This window comes from Lepidochelys kempii, chromosome 3 (genome assembly GCF_965140285.1).
Source record: "Lepidochelys kempii isolate rLepKem1 chromosome 3, rLepKem1.hap1, whole genome shotgun sequence".
Taxonomy (NCBI): Eukaryota; Metazoa; Chordata; order Testudines; family Cheloniidae; genus Lepidochelys; species Lepidochelys kempii.
Window position 1 is genome coordinate 140857723 of NC_136382.1, and position 21130 is coordinate 140878852.

At 41.3% G+C, this 21130-nt stretch overlaps 1 protein-coding gene across 8 annotated transcripts in view; it reads right to left on the reverse strand.

Moving 5' to 3' along the window:
• CEP170 (centrosomal protein 170) overlaps positions 1-21130 on the reverse strand; it is a 181973-nt gene that overhangs the window by 99892 nt on the left and 60951 nt on the right. For all 8 annotated transcript variants that reach the window (XM_073338241.2, XM_073338248.2, XM_073338240.2 and 5 more), the window contains exons 4-7: positions 11009-11090; positions 7888-7943; positions 6782-6944; positions 4221-4343 (exon numbers count right to left, since the gene is read on the reverse strand). In XM_073338241.2, the coding sequence (XP_073194342.1) occupies positions 4221-4343; positions 6782-6944; positions 7888-7943; positions 11009-11090 (424 nt within the window). The remainder of the gene's footprint in view (positions 1-4220; positions 4344-6781; positions 6945-7887; positions 7944-11008; positions 11091-21130) is intronic.

Sequence of the window (21130 nt, forward strand, 5' to 3'; positions counted from 1 at the left end):
GCTGGAAGGCCAGGGCTTATATACACTCCCCAATGTGTGCAGGGGCCAATGGTTTACCTGAGCCCTACCAGCCCACCCACCAGCTCAGGTGATTCCCTCTGAGGTTGGGAGGGAGTTGACCGGCAGGTGAAGAGGAGGGCGAGGGGACAAGTAAAGGAGCCACAATCCATTTCTTCCTGCCAGTCCAGAAAAAGCCCTTTGTCTCCTCAAGATGGCCTTCCACCTGACATGTCTGCTCAGGCATTCTGCCAACACTAATACGGAGAAGTATCAATACGTATCTAATACGTATCAAATACGGAGAAGTTGGAACACATGGAGACTGAGTTTGAAAGTCTACTGATAACCTCAAGTGATTAAGAAAATAAAATCACTATTTTTTGTTTTAAAGTTTTAAATTATTGCAATTTGAATCCTTTTAGAGAAAGGAACCAAATATTCACCAGTATAGGGTTTGTGGTTTTTGTTTATTTCATGGGGCTTTTTTTTTTTTTTTGGCTTTAATGCTCTTGTACAACTTTATTCACTTAAGTCTGTTCACTATATTCTTCTGTCACATGTTGAATTCCATTCTTTGTTAGAAGTAATGACCCTTCAATTTAAAAAAAGAAGCTATTTGAACAAATATTTTTATTTAATCTCTCTGACAGTGATTCTGTTTGTAGCAGGTACCTTCATGATTAAATAACCAAAGAAAAAGTATTTCAAAGATAAAATGGAACTGTTTCACACAGTGAGATGATGCACATTATGTATTCTCCTGTGAGGCTCCATGCCCAAATATTTTTTATAACCTTGTATCAAAATTTTGTCTAATCTTGCCATTCCTCACTTTATTTGTAAATTACCACAATTGAGCACATTAAGCAGATCCTTTAGACTTCCATTCATTACTGAAGTTCTTCTCTAGCACAGACAAACTTTCTTTTTCCTTCCCTTCTACTGCTGAGACAGGTTTTTATCTCATTGACTAGTTGGTTTAATCAGATGTTGGCTTATCTTATCTGCTTTTCTTTGAATTCAGACAGCACTGTAGAAGCCACTCCTCTCTTTCAAAGTACTTATGCTATTATGAAGAAAGCAATTTTAATGTATGAATAAAATAAGACAACAAATTGCACATCATTCTGGAGTACTTTCATACCTTGGGTGCGATCTTCAGAAGTCACCCAAAAAGTGGCGTTATTTCAGCACATGTATTCTGTAGAGATTATTTTTTATTTTTAATTTTTTTAAAAAACAAATAGTCCTACATAAAAATTACAAAAAAACCACAGAATTGCACAATTTCACTATTCAAAATGTAGCATTAAACAAAAATGAATACAATTTTTTTTTTTAAAATCCCTCTTAAAATTACCCTTCTTCATTTGACTTTTGTTTTCTTAAAAGAAAACTATCCTCCCACATGTTCACATACAATATTCCTCCTCTGAATCAGAAGAACGGTCAGGACTACTGACCTATGGAGTGAACAATGCCACAAATGTTGGCATCTGACCAGGTGAGAAAAAAGGAGGTGGCGGCAATAACACCATGGAAGAGACAGAAGGATGACAGAGTGAAAGATTTCATGACCAGTGTTTTACAATCCCCCAATTTTAAAAAGGAAGAAGGTGGACCACCCTACCACTAAGACGATATACTTCACATTTTAAAGGGAGGGCCCCAAAGAGATGGAGAAGGTAAGAGCTCATCAGACAGCTTGAGGGAGAAAAGTACTATGATGCTAAAGCTCACTACTTTCTACTTGCCTTCACAGACAGCAACAGATATTTTTCCTTACCCAGCCCCACAACACACGCAATTTTCCCTATGTTGAGAGGAATGGAGACAGAACCACATATGACAGCTCTTAGTCACTGATGACTTTATTACGAGAACTTTACCACCATCTTTACAGACCAAAACCCCACAGAATTCACGGAATTCTACCTGTCCCTTGCTAGGGAATTGGGACCCGGAAGTGAGAATGCTGCAAAAATGGTATCTTCAGAGAAATAATTTTTTAATTAACATGAAGTGTAGGTTGGTGAACTTACAAATGAGTTATGCAGTTATGTTATCTCAGACAAGTATTCACAAACCCTTTATATCACACCATCATGCATTTAATTTATCCTACATACAGTACAGATTTTTTGTAGTGAAATTTAGAGAGTTTCTTGCAAATTATTGTGACTATTTCTGTATACCTATGCCTGTAAAACTAGGTGTCTTAGACCAACTATAGACTCAAGAAGAGCCACAAAAACCTCAGAATGTGACCAAAAAAATGTTTACACAAAAAAGTCATCACTTTAAAAGAAACCTTTGGAGGTCTTTACCCAGTCTCTACTCACTAATCTAAAGCCCTAGTGGTGAAAGCTTTATTCCATTAGAATGTGGAAATCCAAGGCTGCCAAACTCACATATAGTCCCCAAAGGTCCTAAGATATTGGATTTTAAGTTCACTACATTTTTAAGTTATTTTGGGTTATTTTAAGAGACTTCTAGGGCTTGCTCCAACCCCTCTCTGGTAGGATTCATGGCAACTAGAACAGATGATGTAAAAGGAGGAAGGACACAAAAATCATCCCAATTTTTTTTAAAAAACCCACCTTCAAACACACACACACGTGGAAGTCTAAAGTAAGGCTCCCAAATCCATGTATAGGCACCTAAATAATAGTGGCTTGGATTTGCCTTGATTTAAATAGGATTTGTCAGTGTTCAACACTTTCCAAAGTGAGTCCACTTTTATTTGAATACCCTCATGATGGATTTAGGAGCCTAACTTTAGGTACCCACATTTGTAAGTTTTGGCCATATATTTTACACAAACTAACTTTTAACAGCATAAGTAGTAGAAATGGAAAGTCCTAGTTACAGAAACTATGGGTAAATGAACATTACAACAAGGATTTTTCTTGCAAATTTAACATATAAATCAGAATATCTTTTTTTTTTTGCATTAACTATGGACTAACATTAACGCTGATGGAACATTAAGGAATGACAGTAGCACAGAACGCAAAAAGAAAAGGAGTACTTGTGGCACCTTAGAGACTAACCAATTTGGAATCTTGTATTGCTGGCATCCACACAGCAAAACAAAACAGAACCATTTATTTTCACAGTCAGAGATATTGATTTGGTGACAGTGTCCATTACAATAGATTAATTTTTATTATATCAAATGACAGATGTGGATTTAATCACTATTAGATCGATACTGGTTCAGAAGAATGACTTTACTCACTATATCCACTAGTAAGCTATTGTACTGTGTATAAAGTGATTTAAGTAACATACTCTGTACTCAGAACAGTACAGTTCTGTTATTGTTAAACTGCTATTTATGAACTTTTTTTTTTTTTACTAGCCAAACTTATCCTAGCTTTTATCACTGAATAATTGTCAGCAATCCAAAAACTTGGCTGGTTAACAAAATCTCATTTATTAGAATTTGGATTAAATGCATAGCGGATATTACGTGGAATCAAATAATTAAATCTTTGTCTGGGTTGAGTTGCTAGGGGTGCTGAAACAATTTTTATAGTGGGGGTGCTGAGAGCCATTGAACCAAACTGTAAACCCTGTATATGATGGAAACCACTTCAAAACAGGGGGTGCAGCAGCACCCTCAGATCCCCTAGTTCCAGCACCTATGTGAATTGGTATTAAACAGAATGAAGTTGAGAAATTTCTCAAGCAGTCAGAATCTCCAACATGTATTTATATCCTTTTTGTTCATGAAAGCACAGCTTTATTAAATATTTGGCGAATAACTCTGCCCCCTGCATCATGGCAATAGTTGAGGAGAACTAAAGAAGGTATTCACAAAGGGCAAAATCCTAGCTCCAATAAAATTAATGGGCGTTTTTGCCTCTGACTTCAATAGGGCCAGGATTTCAGCCATAGACTCCAATACGATGAAAATCTGTCATATTTGCTGTCATAAAACAGCAACAAAAAACAGAAGGTCAACAGAGAAAGGCAACTCTGCAGCATAAAGTTCAGATACTAGTGAAGCAACAGTATTTAACAGTGATAAAAGAACATACAAAATTAGTTATTTTATATATATATATAAAACTTATATAGTTATAAGTCATTAATTATTGAAAAACAGTTATCTTTCTTATATACCTCTGTGGGGTCCCACATTTTAAGAGCTACTTACTTACTAAAGAGTAAAAAAGATACTACAAATTGAAATGTTTTCTGAACAGTCTCACCTGAAGCTCCTGTTTCATGTATTTTTTCTTCATGTTTGCAACCATTTTTTTCATCAGCTTCATCCTCACCCCACCAGGATGGCTGTCCATACAAAGGTGTACCACGAGGCATGGCAGAAAGATCTATAAAAATATTCCAAAACCAAAGAAATTAATTCACCATTTACTTTACATAAGATGTTTAGATACAAGTGACAAGGAGAAAGAGAAATTCTGATGGAACTTGTATGTTGAAAGTTGAAACAGTTTGATTGCTTGTGTTTCCTCCAATACAAAACCAATTTAATGTCTGAACAAATGACCTGCATGCTAAATATAAAAGCTTACTAATGATCTGACCAAAACTGCTTGCTTAGGAATTTATGCAAATACAAGTGACTTACATCTTGCTGCTACTGCATAGTATTTTTAAATATTATTTTCTGCTTTCATTTAAAAGACAAATCAACTCACTATCAGTACATTATTAAAAGCTACCATTTCTGTGAAAGGATTCTCTCTTTTACCCACATTGAACTTTCACTGGAATACTATCACATGGAAAACTGATCAAATTTTGTAATGCTGCCAAGGTTTCAAATAGCTGGCAGTTACTAAAGAACACCAATACGTACACACTTATATAATAGTTAGACTACACTATTTTTAAAGCCATATTTAAGTAAGAAAATATAACTATAAAAAAGAACTAAATCTCATGATTTAGTTATAATATACATAGTACAAGTATCTGAACAGGAAAGGGTTAAGTAAGAAATTAGATATGAAACAGTTATTCCACCTCCATGACTAACCAGTCAGTTGAGCTCTGACCTGCTCTCCATATTAAGAACAACTCATATTTCTTAAGACAATATTGCACCCTATTAAGATTTGGCAACTTTAATATCATACAGATGTTCTAAAGGAATATATCTTAACTTATTTTATATTGTATTTCAACACCAGATATCTCAGTGACTGGGTATATGTGCTCTCTATGGTAAAAACAGCTCTGTTTCCTTTTCAGAATTCCCATATCTCTATAATTTTATATCAGACATTTTTGTTTGGCGCACAAAATAGAGTATCTGAAAGTATTCTATATTTTGACAGTAATATGCACTATTTGCATGCTAAGAAATAAGGACAATTTGTGAACTTCTACCTTGCTAGCAAATAATGGTTTGTTCAGTAGTGTTCAAAGGGTTAATCTTCACCCACAAATAAATTGATGGCCGCTTCAAATATTTAATACAATTTAAAATATCCATATATCTAATTATTTTTCTTCCAAAACAATGTTCTTCTACCTTAGAATATACTGTAGTTTAAAAAAACCCAGGAACAAACAATAGAGTGAATTTTAGTGTATTTAACTGCATGAACAATAGAAAACACTTACGTATGTAACAAGCGGCTGAAATAAAAATCAATACACTTCCGAGTAGAGCTGGGAAAATTTTTTCATATAGTTTAATTCAATAAAATGAAAATGTTTTCAGGTTGATTCTGATAAGAAAGAAAATCTGTGCGCCCCGTTAGCCCAATGGTTAGGACACTTGCTTGACAGATGGGAAAACCAGGTTTGAATTCCCACTCTAGAATAGGGATCTAAATTAAGATCTTCCCTTCCCAGGTGAGCGTCCTTACCACCAAATTATAGGCTATTCGGGGGTGGGTTACTCTCAATCTTTCCTGTTGAATACATTCCATTTTGTATAAATACTTAAATATTCATGGGAGCAGGGCCTTGAATGCAAATCTCTCCCCTAGCAGATGAGTGCCCTAACCAGTAGACTATAGGGTATTCTGCTCTCAATTGCTTATAATGAAGCTGTTCCAACTTTACAAAAATATTCATGGGTGGGGGGAGAAGGGGAGGGGAGAGAGAGAACGAACAACTATATACCCTGTTGAGTAAGACGCTCACCTGGGAGATAGGAGATGTGGATTCAAATCCATCTTCTGAATCAGACAGAGAAGATTTGAATTCATATCTCCTACCTCTCAGATGAGTGTACGTTCTCTGGGACAAAATCTGTCCTTTCTTCTGTGTTAGCATTGCGCCGAGCACAATGGTGTCCTGGTCCATTATCAGGGTCCCTAAGCGCTAAAGTAATACAAATAATATTAATATAACCAGAAAAAATAATAAATTATGCTATAATCTACTAAAACAGAAAAATACAACAAAATAGAACTATCAAGAATGGAAGAGTACTAAAAAATATTACTGGTTAACTGAAAAGTTTCATTAGTGAATAAATTCAATAAAGTGCCACTCTACCACTGCTAAAGTTCACAAAAGTTTGCACTGGGTGTGGTGGCTGTGTGCAGGAGAAGAGCTGGAAATTCAGAAAACTCAGAGCAAAAAAACTTATGCAAGTTTTTATATTCATGTCTAGATGCTGTGATAAAGAAAGCTAGAAATTCTGAGGTTTATTATTAAACCTTTTAAAAATATATACATTTAAAAATCTCTTCTGCAACATGTCTACAGTATCTGCTGAAATATCTGAGGAAAGAAAAAACTTGCCTTCTCTAATTATACTTTGTATTGCTACAAAAATTTATCTCACCCATAGATTTTTCTTCAGATTTCAATGCTTCTGTAGCTTTGTGATGCACTTCACCTGTGGCATCTGGTACCTTTGGCTCTGTACCTGTGGAGCTGACTGGCTTTGATCCTTCTGCCTCTGAGGATTTTTGGGATAACTGGAGTTGACTTGTAAATTTTTCATGCTAAACAACATTTAAGAAAAAAAGAAAAAGATCTTAACTAAAATAAACTGCATAAACTATAGTTATACATATACAGAGAAGGGCAGAATACATAAATAAAGGTGTGACAGATGGAAATCTGGGACGCATGAGGACTTCGAAAGACTAGTATATCGAAATGTGCCAGAGAGTCATGGACTTCTGGTATAATAGATGTTGAATGCCTTTTCAGTGTCCTGATTCAGTGAGTTGGTTTCCTGGGGGATTAGGCGGTTAATACAAAATCCCCAGTGCCAGTTACTCAAAAACTCAGACTTTGAAGCTTTGCCCCCTGAGAAGAAGAGCACTGACTGGTGTTATCTGTTACAGTCAGCCAGAAATCAAATGCCCAGATTCTATAAAGAAACAGCTGAACTGCCCCAGGGTGTTCTTGCTCTTGATCTGAAACATGATGTGAAATTGTAAAACCAGGAGAGAAAACCCAGTGGAGGGATTTCAAAGACTGAAACCAACCAGAGCCAAATGCTGGAGCTGGAATGACTTCTAGTAAGCTTTTAGCATATGTGTAGATCTGTTGGATGATGTGGGTGTTTATTTTTTTGTTTGTTTGTTTCTTTGCTTTTAATGTTTGGTCTTTGATGCTTATGACTCAAGAGTAAATGTACTTTGTTTTGTGAATGCTGGTTAATAACTGGTCTGCACTGTTGTAGTCTAGCACCTGGAGAAAGAGTGAACCACTGCTGGACCCAAGTCAGATCTGCTGGAGAACTCACAGTGAGGTGCAGAGGGATTGCAAACCTAAAACCTGGCCTGGAGAGAGAGACATGGGTCTCCACATGAGAAAGGTGACCACTAAAAAACTTGAAACTTTAAGTGGTTGCCCTGAGAAGGCAAAATGGGGGGAGGGGAGGCCAAAGGTGCAGTTAACCCTTAAACTGTGACAGTAGTGATTGCATGTTATTACCTTAAGGGCTTCTTCAGGGACCCTCATTTCACCTCTGACTACAGTAAAAAGATTAGTATGTATGAAATGATAAGGAAAACAACCTGAAAAGTTTCACAGCTCCAAAAAAATTTACACTAGAGACAGAAAGTCTTACTTTAAGATAAGCCACAGCAAAAAATTGAGATTTTTTTCTTTAAAATGGAATAAATGTAACTTAATAGGATGAAAATACCAAACAATACAAGATTAGAAATTTGATAAATTCTTACTTTGCTTACTTACAAAAGCTCTCACAAAACCCCTGACAGTCTCATCCAGCTTCTAAAAGATCCAGAAGATACTATAATGTAGTCTCATATTATTAAGATCAGTTTTCAAAAAAAAATTACATTTATGACTAACATATTATGAAGTATATTTGTCAAAATAAACACATTTTGATTCATTACTTGTAATAAATACAGTACAATAGCTTGTAAATACAGTAGTACAAAAGTGATGAGTCCTTGCTGTGAAGAGTTTACAAATTAGGCATACAACAAGGAATGACAGTAAACAAAGGTTTGGGAGGACAAGGATTGACCATGAAAGATCATGAGATATACTTATGTATCAGTGTATGTGACCAACGTTATGTCACCATCTTATTCTTTTTTTCCATTTAATATACTAACATTTAGAGCAATGTCTAGAATTGGAAAATGTATCTGTGCTTAATTGGAAGTTTTCTTTTCTTTTTTTTTTTTTTTTAAAGTAGTGAGGTCCACAGAGTACCTTAGTCTACTTGGAGTGTGGGGCTCAAACAAGGTCAGTCAGTCTTTGGATGCAAGATAACGTCCTAGCCCGCTGAAGTTAGCTCCAGTTGTGTCATCTTCCACAGGCAGGATGATTCATTTGTACTTTCTTAAATTACAGATTGTGTTAACTATACTTAGAAGAAAAAACACAACTTATACTACTGTAGAGCATGGGCAATGTCCCCTAATGAAACAAACCCAAAATCTTTGGATGTAAATTTCCATCTTTATTCTGGATTTTCTATTTATTTGCAGTACAGGCCAGATCTGTGGATCTTATTACTCAAAAAAAAGGGGAATTTCTGATAGGCACACATAAGTTTTCCTATTCTTCATCATGCTCAAGTCCACAGATCCATTACAACCAGATTTTCACAGGATTGTGCCTCCAGGGTGGGATGCAGACTCATCCTTTAAATATGGACATCTAAAATGAGGTATTTATTTACCCTTCTCCTTCCTCTGACCACTAGGGTGTAAAGAAGACTTTTTCCAAAAATGAAGTTGACTAGAGACTGGATGACCAATATGCTCAATTTACAGATGGCCATGAAGCTGCCCAGCAGATCTCAATACAGGTGACATGAGTACGCAGATTATCAGTGCTCCTAGTGACTAGATTTTGATGCTTAACAGAAGGAGGAACATTTCTTGAATTTACTTTGGGAATGAATGAATTGTGAAGACTACCTGTCTGAAATAAAAATACAATATAGGGTCTCACTGGAGAAACATTCAGATTTCAAAACTCATCTGATTGGAGACAACGGCTATCCAGATGTCTACTTTAATAGATAGGAAGTGAAATGATAGCTCCTGAAGGAGTTCAAACCGGGTAGCGCAGTAAGGAGCTGAACGAGAGGTTCCAAGGTCACGTGCTGACTTTGAAAGGCTGGAATATGGGTTGTTGACCTAAGGAAGCATTTAATGTTGGAATTTACTCAAAACTTCTTTTTCTTGAACAGGCTATTAACATTATATTATACTTATATCATTATACTATGCCTCCATACATTATAGAGATTTCACCTTTTTGCTGAGACATTCATACATCCACATTAAGGCCTTCCTGGAGGAACTCAAGGCTGTGTTTCAGTTATTTAACACTGAGTTTGCGCCAGCCAAGAGAATAAGTTTTCTGTGTTAACTTCTGTTTCAGCTCCATGAGAGTGATGATAATTATTTCATAGAAGTGTCCAATTTGAAGCTGTCTGGTCCTGGATGAAGGAATGTTTTTTCCAGTAGCAAACCTTCTCTGTGAGATAGAGACATTGGAAGGTCCGTTGCTAGGTTAAGCAAACCTGACAGCCATTGCCTCTTCAGCTAGAAAGACAAAGGGTAACATGGCTGCTCTATCCTTCCTATCCTTTTATATGTTTCCAGGGAGCACTGGAAAAGCTGAGAAGGCATGTAACAGACACATTGCCCAGCTTTGCAAGAGTTTACTACCTCACATACTGGGTTCTGACACATGGAGATGCCAAAGGACATTACTGCGATTTCGTTATACAAACTGGAAAAACACCAGCCCACCAAACTGACTTACAGTGAGGATATTTTTTGGTGTACATTTCACATTGCTTAATCTCACTTTTACCATATGTAAGTCTTGTTGTTAATCTCCCTCTTGATGGGCAACATACACAGAGATAGGAAATTTTGTTCCACTCAGTGTAGGAGAAGTTGATTTTCTCTCTGGAGTTGGACTGCTCATGTTCTTCCTAGTTCCTTTATGAAAACCTCACCAGACACATTGACTGTAACAGCCAGAACAAATTAATTCCATATTTCTCTTTGAATTAGTGTTTAAAGCATTTATATGAAATACTGTGCCACTTACAAGGTATTTGTCAGCATTCACTAAGTAACCAGCATTGTCTTCCTCAATGTGCACGTATGGCTGTTCACTACTGATTCTTCACCTTCTCTCTGTTACTGTTGCTGTTCACAAACATTTCACTGAAAAGCACAGAGTATTAATAAGATGGCCATGGTACTTTCAGCAGCACAGCTAATCTCTGATACTAGCGGGAACTTGTAACATTCAGCAACAGTTTAACTGTCTAAAGTTCTTACTTTAGCCCTTGTTTTTCAGAGAACATTCCTTAGTCCATCCTTGATTTGCCACTGGGCATAATATTTCTAAAACTACAGGTTCTCCCCAATTCATATTTTTTTGATGGGCAGAGGAATATATGGTGCAGATTTACTTCTAATAAATACTAAAGAAATATGAAAAGCATGCAAATCAGATCACTTTATGATCAGTTAAACTAAGAGGAGCTAATATACTTTTACAAGAAAAATGCATTGCAAATAGCTGTACATTTTTATTACAAGGATATCATAGCCAAATCTCAATTTATCTTCAAGCTTCAGAGTAATGTATGTCTGTTCAGGAATCCTCACATCATTCACAAACGTCTACAAAATAAAAAGGAGAAAATAGATATTGTTATACTTCAAAATGTAATAAAACTTCCAGTACCAATCTAATCTTGCACAAGAAGTTGCAGCACTACATAACTAACATTACTGATTAATGATGCATGATCCTATTGGTGAATTAAACAATTGTGTAGAGCTATTAAACGCCTAACAAAGTATTTCAAGAAGGAAATGAAATATTAGAGTCAGCTAATCAGGGTGGTATAATCAGACTAACCTTGTAAAGCTTATTACCATTTTAATCATATTAGTAGTATGTACTGGAATTGTTCATTACAACAATATGCTGTTCCCTCAAATAGTTTTTTCCTGGTAGCCTTGTTTATCCAATCCATATAGATGTTCAGTTTTGCAGTTATTTTAAGAATGTTAACTGACTCTTGATTTCCTTGATACTACCATCATCCATCCTTTTGGGCTTTTATATAGCGCTCAACATTGTAGTATCTGAGCACTGAGGAAACAATTTCTAATAACTGTAAAAAAAGTTTTAAAATTATGAAAAACAAGAAATGTAGACCATGTTATGTTGTAGGTTCTGATGCAAAGATTGCTTGCTGTCATAACAGAATTTGTCCAAACTATGTTGTCTTCACAGAAAACCACCACTCATTACGAGGTCTACCAAGTTGCACAAATTCAGAACTTTTAAAAAGCAGATCTAAAAGAATGATCAGCTGTATCAATGCCTACTCACTATGCTGGCATAGACCCAAGGAGAAAACAATCTTTACCATAACCATTTTTTGCCTGGAAACAGCAATTCCAAAAACTAGTGGTGATGGAAGAAGGGAAAATGGAAGAAGGGCAAATGTGGAAGTGTGGCATCAATATACTTGAACTCCAGTTACTAGCCAACAAACTTTGACATGCAATAGCATGGAGTCAGAAGTACTGCATTGCTGTGGCACCGCTTGTCTAGTTCTGCAAAGACTAATCTTTAATCTTAGAAAGACAGGCTTTCAGTGCCCAGAAAATTGTTTAGTTCAATTCTGTCCATATGAAATTTAATTTCTTCTGGTGTCCATAGGCCTTATATTCAAAGATGGCCTAGGTGACCATCATATTCTAAACTGGAGGAATCTATAATTACATGATTCAGTAGTGGGATGGCACAACTTAAATGGATATAAACATTTGGAGGTTGGGAGCCCCCACTTCCCCCCAAAAAACACCGACAAAACTCTTGAACGATTAATGTATGTCTGGAATTTGAATCTTCAAATAGTTGTTTTGTCCACTTAAATCTAATTTTGGATGAAACTTGCACTTTTCCTGAGAATACAGAAATGAAACTCCTTCCCCAAAATGTTAGTGGAACCTTTTCTGGCTGCCAGAATTAAGCAAAGAAGCCATTTCTGTCTAGTTTTTCATAAGGTTGCATGTCAGCATGGCACTTCAGTGTCTTTCATGAGAAGTGAACACAAAAATATCTGTTTTTGCCAGTCCTGGTGGCAAGAAAAATGTTTACCTACCATTCGTAACTGGTGTTCTTCAAGATGTGTTGCTCATGTCCATTCCATGTTAGGTGTGTGTGCACTGCATGCAACGCTGCTGGAGATTTTTCCCCGATGGTATCCATAGGATCAGCTCTGGCATCCTCTGGAGTGCTGTGCTCATGTGCCGGTATATGAGGCACCGCCGGCCCTGCACCCTCTCAGTTCATTCTTGCCATCAACTCTGACAGTGGGGTAGGAGGGTGGGTCATGTGCAACACATTTTGAAGAACAACAGTTATGAAAGGTAGGTAAGCATTTTTTCTTCAAGTGCTTGCTCCTGTTGATTCCATATTAGGTGACTCACAAGCAGCATCCCTGGAGGTGGGCTCAGTGTTCACAGTCTTGCAGCTTGCAACACTGCTCTACCAGAGCTTATGCCATCCTTGGTTTGCTGGGTAACAGCGTAACGGGACGTGAAGGTGTGGACTGAAGACCGGGTTGCAGCTCTGCAGATGTCCTGTATCAGTACCTGCAAAAGGAAGGCTGCTGACAAAGCTTGCGTTCTGGTGGAACGGGTGGTCAAGACAGTTGGCAGTGACACCCTTTCTTGCTCACAGCAGAACCTGATGCAGGCAGTTATCCACGAGGAGATCCTCTGGGAGGAAACCGGCCGGCCTTTCATCTTGTCTGCTACTGCAAAAGGGCTTGGTCCTCTTGAGGTAGAAGGCCAATGCCGATCTAACATCCAGGGTATGTAGACTGCATTTCTTGCTGGATTTATGAGGCTTTGGAAAGAATATTGACAGGAATATATCCTGATTTTTGCAACACCACTTTCAGCAAGAAGGCAGGGTGGGGCTGCAGTTGGACCTTGTCTTTGTATAGAACACTGTATAGGGTGGTTTGGAAGGGAGCGCTGTAATTTCAGAGACTCTGCAGGCCAAAGGGATTATGGCCACGAAAAAACTTTCCATGAGAGAAGCATCGATGAACACAAAGCTGATGGCTTGAAGGGGACCCCATGAGCCTTGACAGCAGCAGGTTCAGATCCCACGGTGGGATAGGGTCACGAACTTGAGGATAAAGTGGCTCCATGCCATTCAGAAACCTGAGTGTCATATCATGGGCAAAAACTGATCTGCTCTGAAAAGGTGGGTGTAAAGCCAAGATGGCCGCCAAACAGACCTTTATAGAAGACAGAGACAGGCCTTGGAGCTTTACATGGACTGCAGTGATGCCTGCTTGGGGAAAGACTTCATTTGACCACCCAACATGGGAAGCGTTTCTAATTGGCTAGGTAGGTTGCCCTGGTAGAGGGCTTTCTACTATGTAGCAAGACCTGCTGCATCTGGACAGAGCACTCCCTCTCATCCAGATTCAGCCACAAAGCAGCCATGCTGCCAAGTGTAGGCCTGTGAGGGTTGGATGGAAAAGCCGCCCTTGATCCTGTGAAATTAAGTCCGGTCTCAGGGGAAGAGTCCATGGGCTGCGACTGCTAGGTCTAAGAGCATGCCAAACCAGTGTTGGCGAGGCCATTCCGGAGCGATGAGGATGACCTTTGGCTTGTCCGCTTTCATCTTCAGGAGCACCTTGTGAACCAGAGGAACTGGCAGAAAAGTGTACAGCAGCTGGTCCAACCATCGATGGAAAAAGGCATCAGATAGGAGTGTCCCGCCCTGGCCGAGTCTCAAGCAAAAGAGGTGACACTTCTTGTTCTCTGCCATGGTAAACAGATCCACCTGGAGAGTCCCCCACCTCTGGAAGATGGCACAGATTATCAGAGGAGAAGGACCAGCTGAAGCGATCTGCTAGCATGTTCCATTCCCTGGGGAAGTGAGTGGCCGCTATGTGGATGGAATGCTTCAATCAAAAGTTCCATAGTCTGAGGGCTTCCTGATAAAGGACTGTGGAACGGGGCCCTCCTCGCTTGTTGATGTAGAACATCATCGCTGTATTGTCCATCAACACTTGCACTGTTTTGCCCGCGAGTTGGGGGAGGAACACCTCGCATGCCAAGCGGATTGCCCTTCACTGTGATGGTGCTCAGTATCCAGCAGTTTGATGTAATAGCCACCCAGACAGGGAGGTAGGGCAAAAGGCAGTCCAGAAGCAAAGGAGGGGGCTGCTGATCCAGGAGGGAGACTAGTAATCTGTCCCCAAGTGCACATTCAAAAGGCCTGCTTTTTTCTGCTTGGGAAATGGTTGGTGCCTTGTTGGGCAGTGGAAAATGGTGCTTGCCTCTGTCAGCATCTGAGCCCTTTCCCTTTTTTCTCGTGGGGTTCATGCCTAGTCACATTTGAGAAGCAAGACAGCTGTGATGGCTTGAAATGTTTACGAGAGGCCAAAGGGATATAGAGGCCCAAGGAGCGTAACGTGGCCCTAGAATCTTTGAGGCCGTGAAGCTTACTGTCTGGTCCAAAAACAGGGCAGCACCTTCAAAGGGGAGGTCCTGGACCAATTGCTGTGCCTTTTGGGGAAGTCCCGATGACTACAGCCATAAACCATGACTCATAACCACTGCTGAAGCCATTGACCTGGCTGCTGAGTCCGCTGCGTCCAGAGCTGCCTGGAGAGATGCTCTAGTCACCGCTTTTCCGTCTCCCGTAATGGTCACAATTTCCTGTATCGAGTCCTGTGGCAGAGAGCCCTTGAATTTGGCCAGTGAGTCCCAAATGTTAAAATCATATCGCCCCAGCAACACCTGCTGATTTGCAATAAGGAGCTGTAAACTTGTGGGAGAATAAACTTTCCTACTGAACAGGTCCAGACATTTGGCCTCTTTATTTCAGGGAGTAGAATTAGTCTGGCCTTGCCTGTCCTGCTCATTAGCCACAGAGACTACTAGCGATCCTGTAGGAGGGTGAGTAAACATACATTCAAACCCCTTTGCGGGCACATAGTATTTCATTTGTGCCCATTTGGAAGTAGGGGGCAGAGATGAGGGAGGTCTGCCACAGAGGGCTTTTACCAGTTTGATCACCCCCTCATGCACCGGCAAAGCCACCTTAGAAAGGGCAGCCATGGCTAAGATGTCAAAGAGCGGGTCTGTGGGCTCCTTAAACTCCTCTGCCTCAAGGCCCAAATTGGCTGCCAACCGCTTGAAGAGCTCCTGATGAGCTCTAAAATCATCCAGGAATAGAGTTTTAGAGAGGCCCATGTGCGCCTTGTCAGGGGAGGATGAGGAAGAAGCCACCAGTGGAGGAGGGATGAGGGCTCCTACCTCTCCGTAAACCATCTCTGCTGGGGGAGGACCTGGGGTCTCAATACCCTGCTCTGAGTCCGATGTCTGCTCCGGTGCAAGTGGCGGGGTGTGGGAGTGGGGGGGGGGACATGGCATGCTTCTCTGACACCGCCACCGAAGGTGGATGGGAGAAAGGTCTTAGTACTGCAGGGAACCCCCATGGATTCCAGCATTGCCACTGGACTGGCCATTGACTCAGGGGCCACAGGCCCATGGGCGGAATGGTGCCCACATCTGGTTGGTATGCCGGAGGATGGTGCCTCTTTTGTGGGGGTGTGGTCTCAGAATCCAATGATCCCTTCCTTGTAGGAAGACCATGGGAGCACAACAGAGGCACACTTCGAATGGCTATGATGGGCTGTTGGGGAGTGATGCTCTGGGGACTGGCTATGGGATACCAGTGATGGGTTCCAGGAGTCCAGGGATCATCGTTGAGACTCCAGCGAGCATCATCTCTGCTCAGCAGATTGGTGCCTCTCCGGGGACTGGTGCCAGGAGGAAGAGCAATATCTGGGTTCCAGAAACCAATGTCTAGAGTTGGAAGCAAGGTACCGGGGCTCAGGTGATCGGCTCCTGGGGAACAGTGACCATTGCTGGCCAGCTGGGGAATGCTATCTCGAGGTTTGGGATGCACTCGGATACGGTAGCTGGCGCCATGTAGGGGACCACTGTGGGAACACTAAAGCAGGTGACACGAGACAACTGTCTTAGCTGGCTTGGTAACCGACTGCCGATTATGGTGTAGGAGGGACCAGCAAAGCCATGAAGTCTTTAGCTGCCTGGAAGGCCTCAGGCATGGACTGCACCCTAAGATGTGGTACATCTTTGCCAGATTTACGGAGCGGGTCCCGGACTGGGCTGGTGGGGTTGCACAATTCTGCGAGACAGAGAGGCCTGATGTGGGTTGCAACTCTCTTTCTAAGTCTTTCGTATTCCCCGTGGGCACTGGGGAGCGCCCTATCTTTGTGCACTTCTTTTATCTACTCCTTGGCGCCGGGATGTTGAATGGTGCCGAGAAAGACATGGTGCTGGAGGAGCACTGCACTCTGAGGTGGACATGCTCAGTGCCAAGTCTGGCTGTCTTGGGTCAGACATCTATGTCGGCGCAGCTTCCATCAGGATAGCTTTAACTCTGAAGTCCCTTTCCTTCTGGGTTCACAGTCAGAAGCCCCTTCAAATCCTGCACTTATCATGAACATGGGCTTCCCCGAAACAGTTAAAGCAGCTGGAGTAAGGGTCGCTGACCGGCATAGGCTTAGCACACGCCACACGTGGTTTGAAGCCCAGGGACCGGGGCATGTCCCATCCCAGGAACGATATCCCATAAAGGAACTAACTAATAGTGAGAAACTATATAATACTTATCTGTAACGACAACTACTAACAACCGTTTACAACAGGAATCAGAAGAAACCATTAGAGGTTTGCTGAAGCAAAAGCACTGTTCCTGCAACTGTCATGGGCGGTAAGATGGAACTGAGCCAGTGCAGGGCTGGCGGAGCCTCATGTACCGGCGCATGAGTATGGCACTCCAGAGGGTGCAGAGCCAACTCTACAGATACCACTAGGGGAAAAAATCTCTGGCAGCAGTGCACATGGCGCACCCACACCTAACATGGAATCGACATGATCAAGCACTCTAAGAAGAGCTTCATCTATGGAGTAACTATAAAACAAAAAAGTACTTCTTTTAAAGAGAAAAAGAGAAGGAGAAGAAGTAGTAATAACTACACTAAAACTGACAGGTAAGGCACTATCTAGTAAGGGAAAAGGAGAAGCAGGGTCTGCTGCGGATGCTGTCCCTGCCCAAAGGCAGTAGATAAGGAACTGTGGGGTGGTCAGACTGCACAGTGCTATAGATACGTCCCTCTCACAGTGTGTGTGTGTGGGGGGGAAGAGGTAAGCACGTGCAGTCCAACAGGCACTGCTGATGAAGATCTTCAATTCCAGGTGCAGGGAGCGCTGCCGCACCTACAGTTGGGCACTCATGGGGACATCACTGGAAGAAGAACCTGCACTCTTATTGGAAATTTTTAAACACAGATATTCTCCACAAGCAAATGTACACAACTGAGCTATAAAGCATCTTTATCAGGCTCATCTTTAACAGCCACTATTGACATGCATTTTGGAAATGCTTGTGTAGCAGTAGACAGGTCAACGGGCAAGACTGTAAACTGATAATGGGTGCTGTTGACTAGAAATCATCGGAATCTCCTGTGGCTGTGATGGATAACCACATGAAAAACTGAAGGTAATGTACCAGCCACGAGAGTCCAGGGAGGGGATTATGGAGGCTAGAGTGATCATGAGAAACCTTATTTGCTTTAGCTATTCCAATTTCACTGGTTTAGCTGGGTTGGAGATATGGTTAAGGCCTCTGGGATAAGGAAGTAACATGAATAGAAACATTTCTCTCAGCAGAGAGGGGGAGCCTTCTCTATAGCTCCCAAATGGAGGAGAGACTGGCCCTGCTGGAGGAGGACAACCTTGTGAGAGTGCCTGTTGAAGAGGGACAGGGAAGGCAGATGGGAGGGATGGAAATAACTGCAGTGTTTATCCCTGTTCCAGAGTACTAAGAACCCAACAATCTGTGATCATGTGGACCCAACCACATGGAAGTAGGATAACCTGTTGGGAAAAAAATAGGGGAGAGAGAAACTGGCACGTAATGATCTAGTACTCTGCCCTCAATAAGAGAATCAAACAGGCTGCTTGGGATTTCCAGACTGTGTTGAAAAAGGCATCATGGAAGAAAACTGAGGAGGTGGAGTTATCCTGTATTTCCTCCCCAACTTTTCCAGAAGTGATCAGACTGCATAGGTAAGAAGAGCTGGTATCTGAAGACACTGAGGGTGGAATTGTTTTCTTTTATGGAAAGGAGTGTATATTCCGAATGATTTCAGTATGGCCCTCAAATCTTTGAGACTGAGGAGCTTTTCATCTGTCTTCTGTGAGAAGAGGGAAGGATCTTCAAAGAGGAGATCCTGGATAATCTGCTGGACCTCCTGCAGGAGACCTGACGGTTGAAACCATGAACACCTCTGCTTCATTATTGCAGATGTCATGGCTCTGTCTACCAAAGCTGCCCAATCTAAAACAGCTATCAGAGGTCCTAGACACCAGTTTCTCACATTCCAAGGTGGACTGGAATTTCTGCCAGGCACTCTCTGGCAACTTGTCTGAGAACCCTGTTGAACCAATTGTTGCAGAAGGAGAAGTCCTATTTGACAAGTCTTGTTGTTTAGAGATACAAAATTGTAGGGCAGCTATGGCCAACTACCGAAAAGGTCTAGTCTCTTTGTGTCTTTGTCCTTTAGGATAGAAGGCAATCCCTGACATGCTCTTTCATTCACTGCTGAAACAACTAAGGAATGTGACAAAGGATGGATGTAAAAATGTCCATAGCCCTGCAAAGGGGCATGGTACCTTCTCTTAGTCCTCTTAGTAGTTGGAGGCAGAGGATGGCATTTGCCACAGATTTTGTAGGGTCCACAATGGCTTCATTTATAGGTAGATGCACTTGAAAAAAATCCTACCGAATGCAGTATGTCCACCAGCCTATGGAAACTCTCCTGAGCCTCTTAAATCTGAATGCCAAGAGAGGTAGCTATTTTTGTTAGTAACTCATGGTAGGCCCTGAGGACCTGTAGTTGTCCTGGACAAGATAACAATCCCCAGCACCACAGACTTGTCAGGTGATGATGTGACGTTCAAAGAAAGTTGAGTATGAGCCTCTTGTACTGAAGTGGATTGAGATTCCAAAATCTGAGGCTCAAATTGAGGTTTCTGCTTGGTATTGGCAATATCATCATTGGTTTCCTCATGGGAACCAGCCCAATGTCTGCTTGGGGATCTATATAAAGAATCAGGGTATCTGGTGGTGGGAGGCAAGCCCAGGTGGTTCCAGTAAGGCAGTTGGTAAGGCACAGGACCCAGCCACAACCACTCCAAGGATCTTAGTCTCTGATCTGATCTCAGGAAATCAGATGGGTAACAGGAGTGGAATCCTCATTATGAAGGTAAGTGTCATCTTCTATCGCAGATATTAGGGCCATCAAAACCTACCTCAGACTCAGAGGAGGACCCTGAATTCCCTGACCATTGAGGAGCTACACCAGTTGATGACAAGGTGAGGTGGCATCCTCTGAAAATGTTGGTATCAGGGACAGCATACTGAGTTTACTCTGGACTGTACTGGGCAAGGAAGTGCTGGATAGTCTGAAGACGCAGCTGCACATGGTACCAAGGGCTATATTTGTCTTAAAAGTAAGTCTATAGACACAGCCTAAGCAGGAACCGGTACTGGCTGGTGTGTCTCCTGTGCCACCGGAAAATCTTGTACTGAGATGCAGAGCTGGTCCTGTGTTGCTGTGTCCCCTCTGGCATCATCGGTACCAAGGTATTTCCTTGATGCTGCTATTGTTGCATCAAAGAGGTTGGCACTGCAGTGGGAGTTGGTCCAATGGATCAGGTACTACTGCCGACAACTCCTGATGAGAAGCGGGTGGTCTTTCCAGGTAACATTTTACTTCCTCAGTGTTTATTAGTGGATGGTACTGGGGAGCTGGACCTTCCAAAGGAGCTTGGCTTCTTTGAGGAATGCCATTCCAATGCTTTGTGCTTCTTTCTTGACACTGGAAAAGGGGTTCACTGATGACTTTCTGGTGCAGTGTCCAGAGAGGCACTCCTATTCAAGGGGAAAGTATTTGGTACTTGCCCTGAGTGGGAAGGTGCAGAAGGTGGATGCAGTCTCACCCTTCAATCCTTTTTTGTCCTTTTTTCAATCCTCCGAAGATGTGGCACTCAAATGTGACCCTCAAGGAGGCACTTCAGGCATCTGGAATGAGGGTCATTCATTGGCATAGACTTTTTGCAGTAAGCATAAGGCTTAAATCCCAGAGACCAAAGTGTATCGTAGTTCTGGACAACAGCACCCCTTGTATAGTGGGGATTCAACAGCAAAAGTTGTAACAGAAAATAATGAAAAAAATATATGCTAATTTACACAAACCAGTAATACTAATTATTTCCAGAAAGGAGATTGTGACGTAGTTGACATGAACTGTGACCATATAGATTATTGTTGCAACCAGGGTCCTATGGTTGCACCAGGTCTTGTACAGAGGAGGGCAAGTGGGGTGTCTATGGAAAGGTTATAGTTTGCTGGTTATGACTGTGCTGTCTATGTGTGTGTATCATGTTTGTATTCAAAGTTATGAATATTGGCTATGTACTTGTATCTCAATGTGTTTGATTCTAAGTAGCCTCAGTGAAGCATTTGGTCAGCTTCTTGAAAAAGGACTATTATCAGTAAGTGCCTAATCAAGAAACAC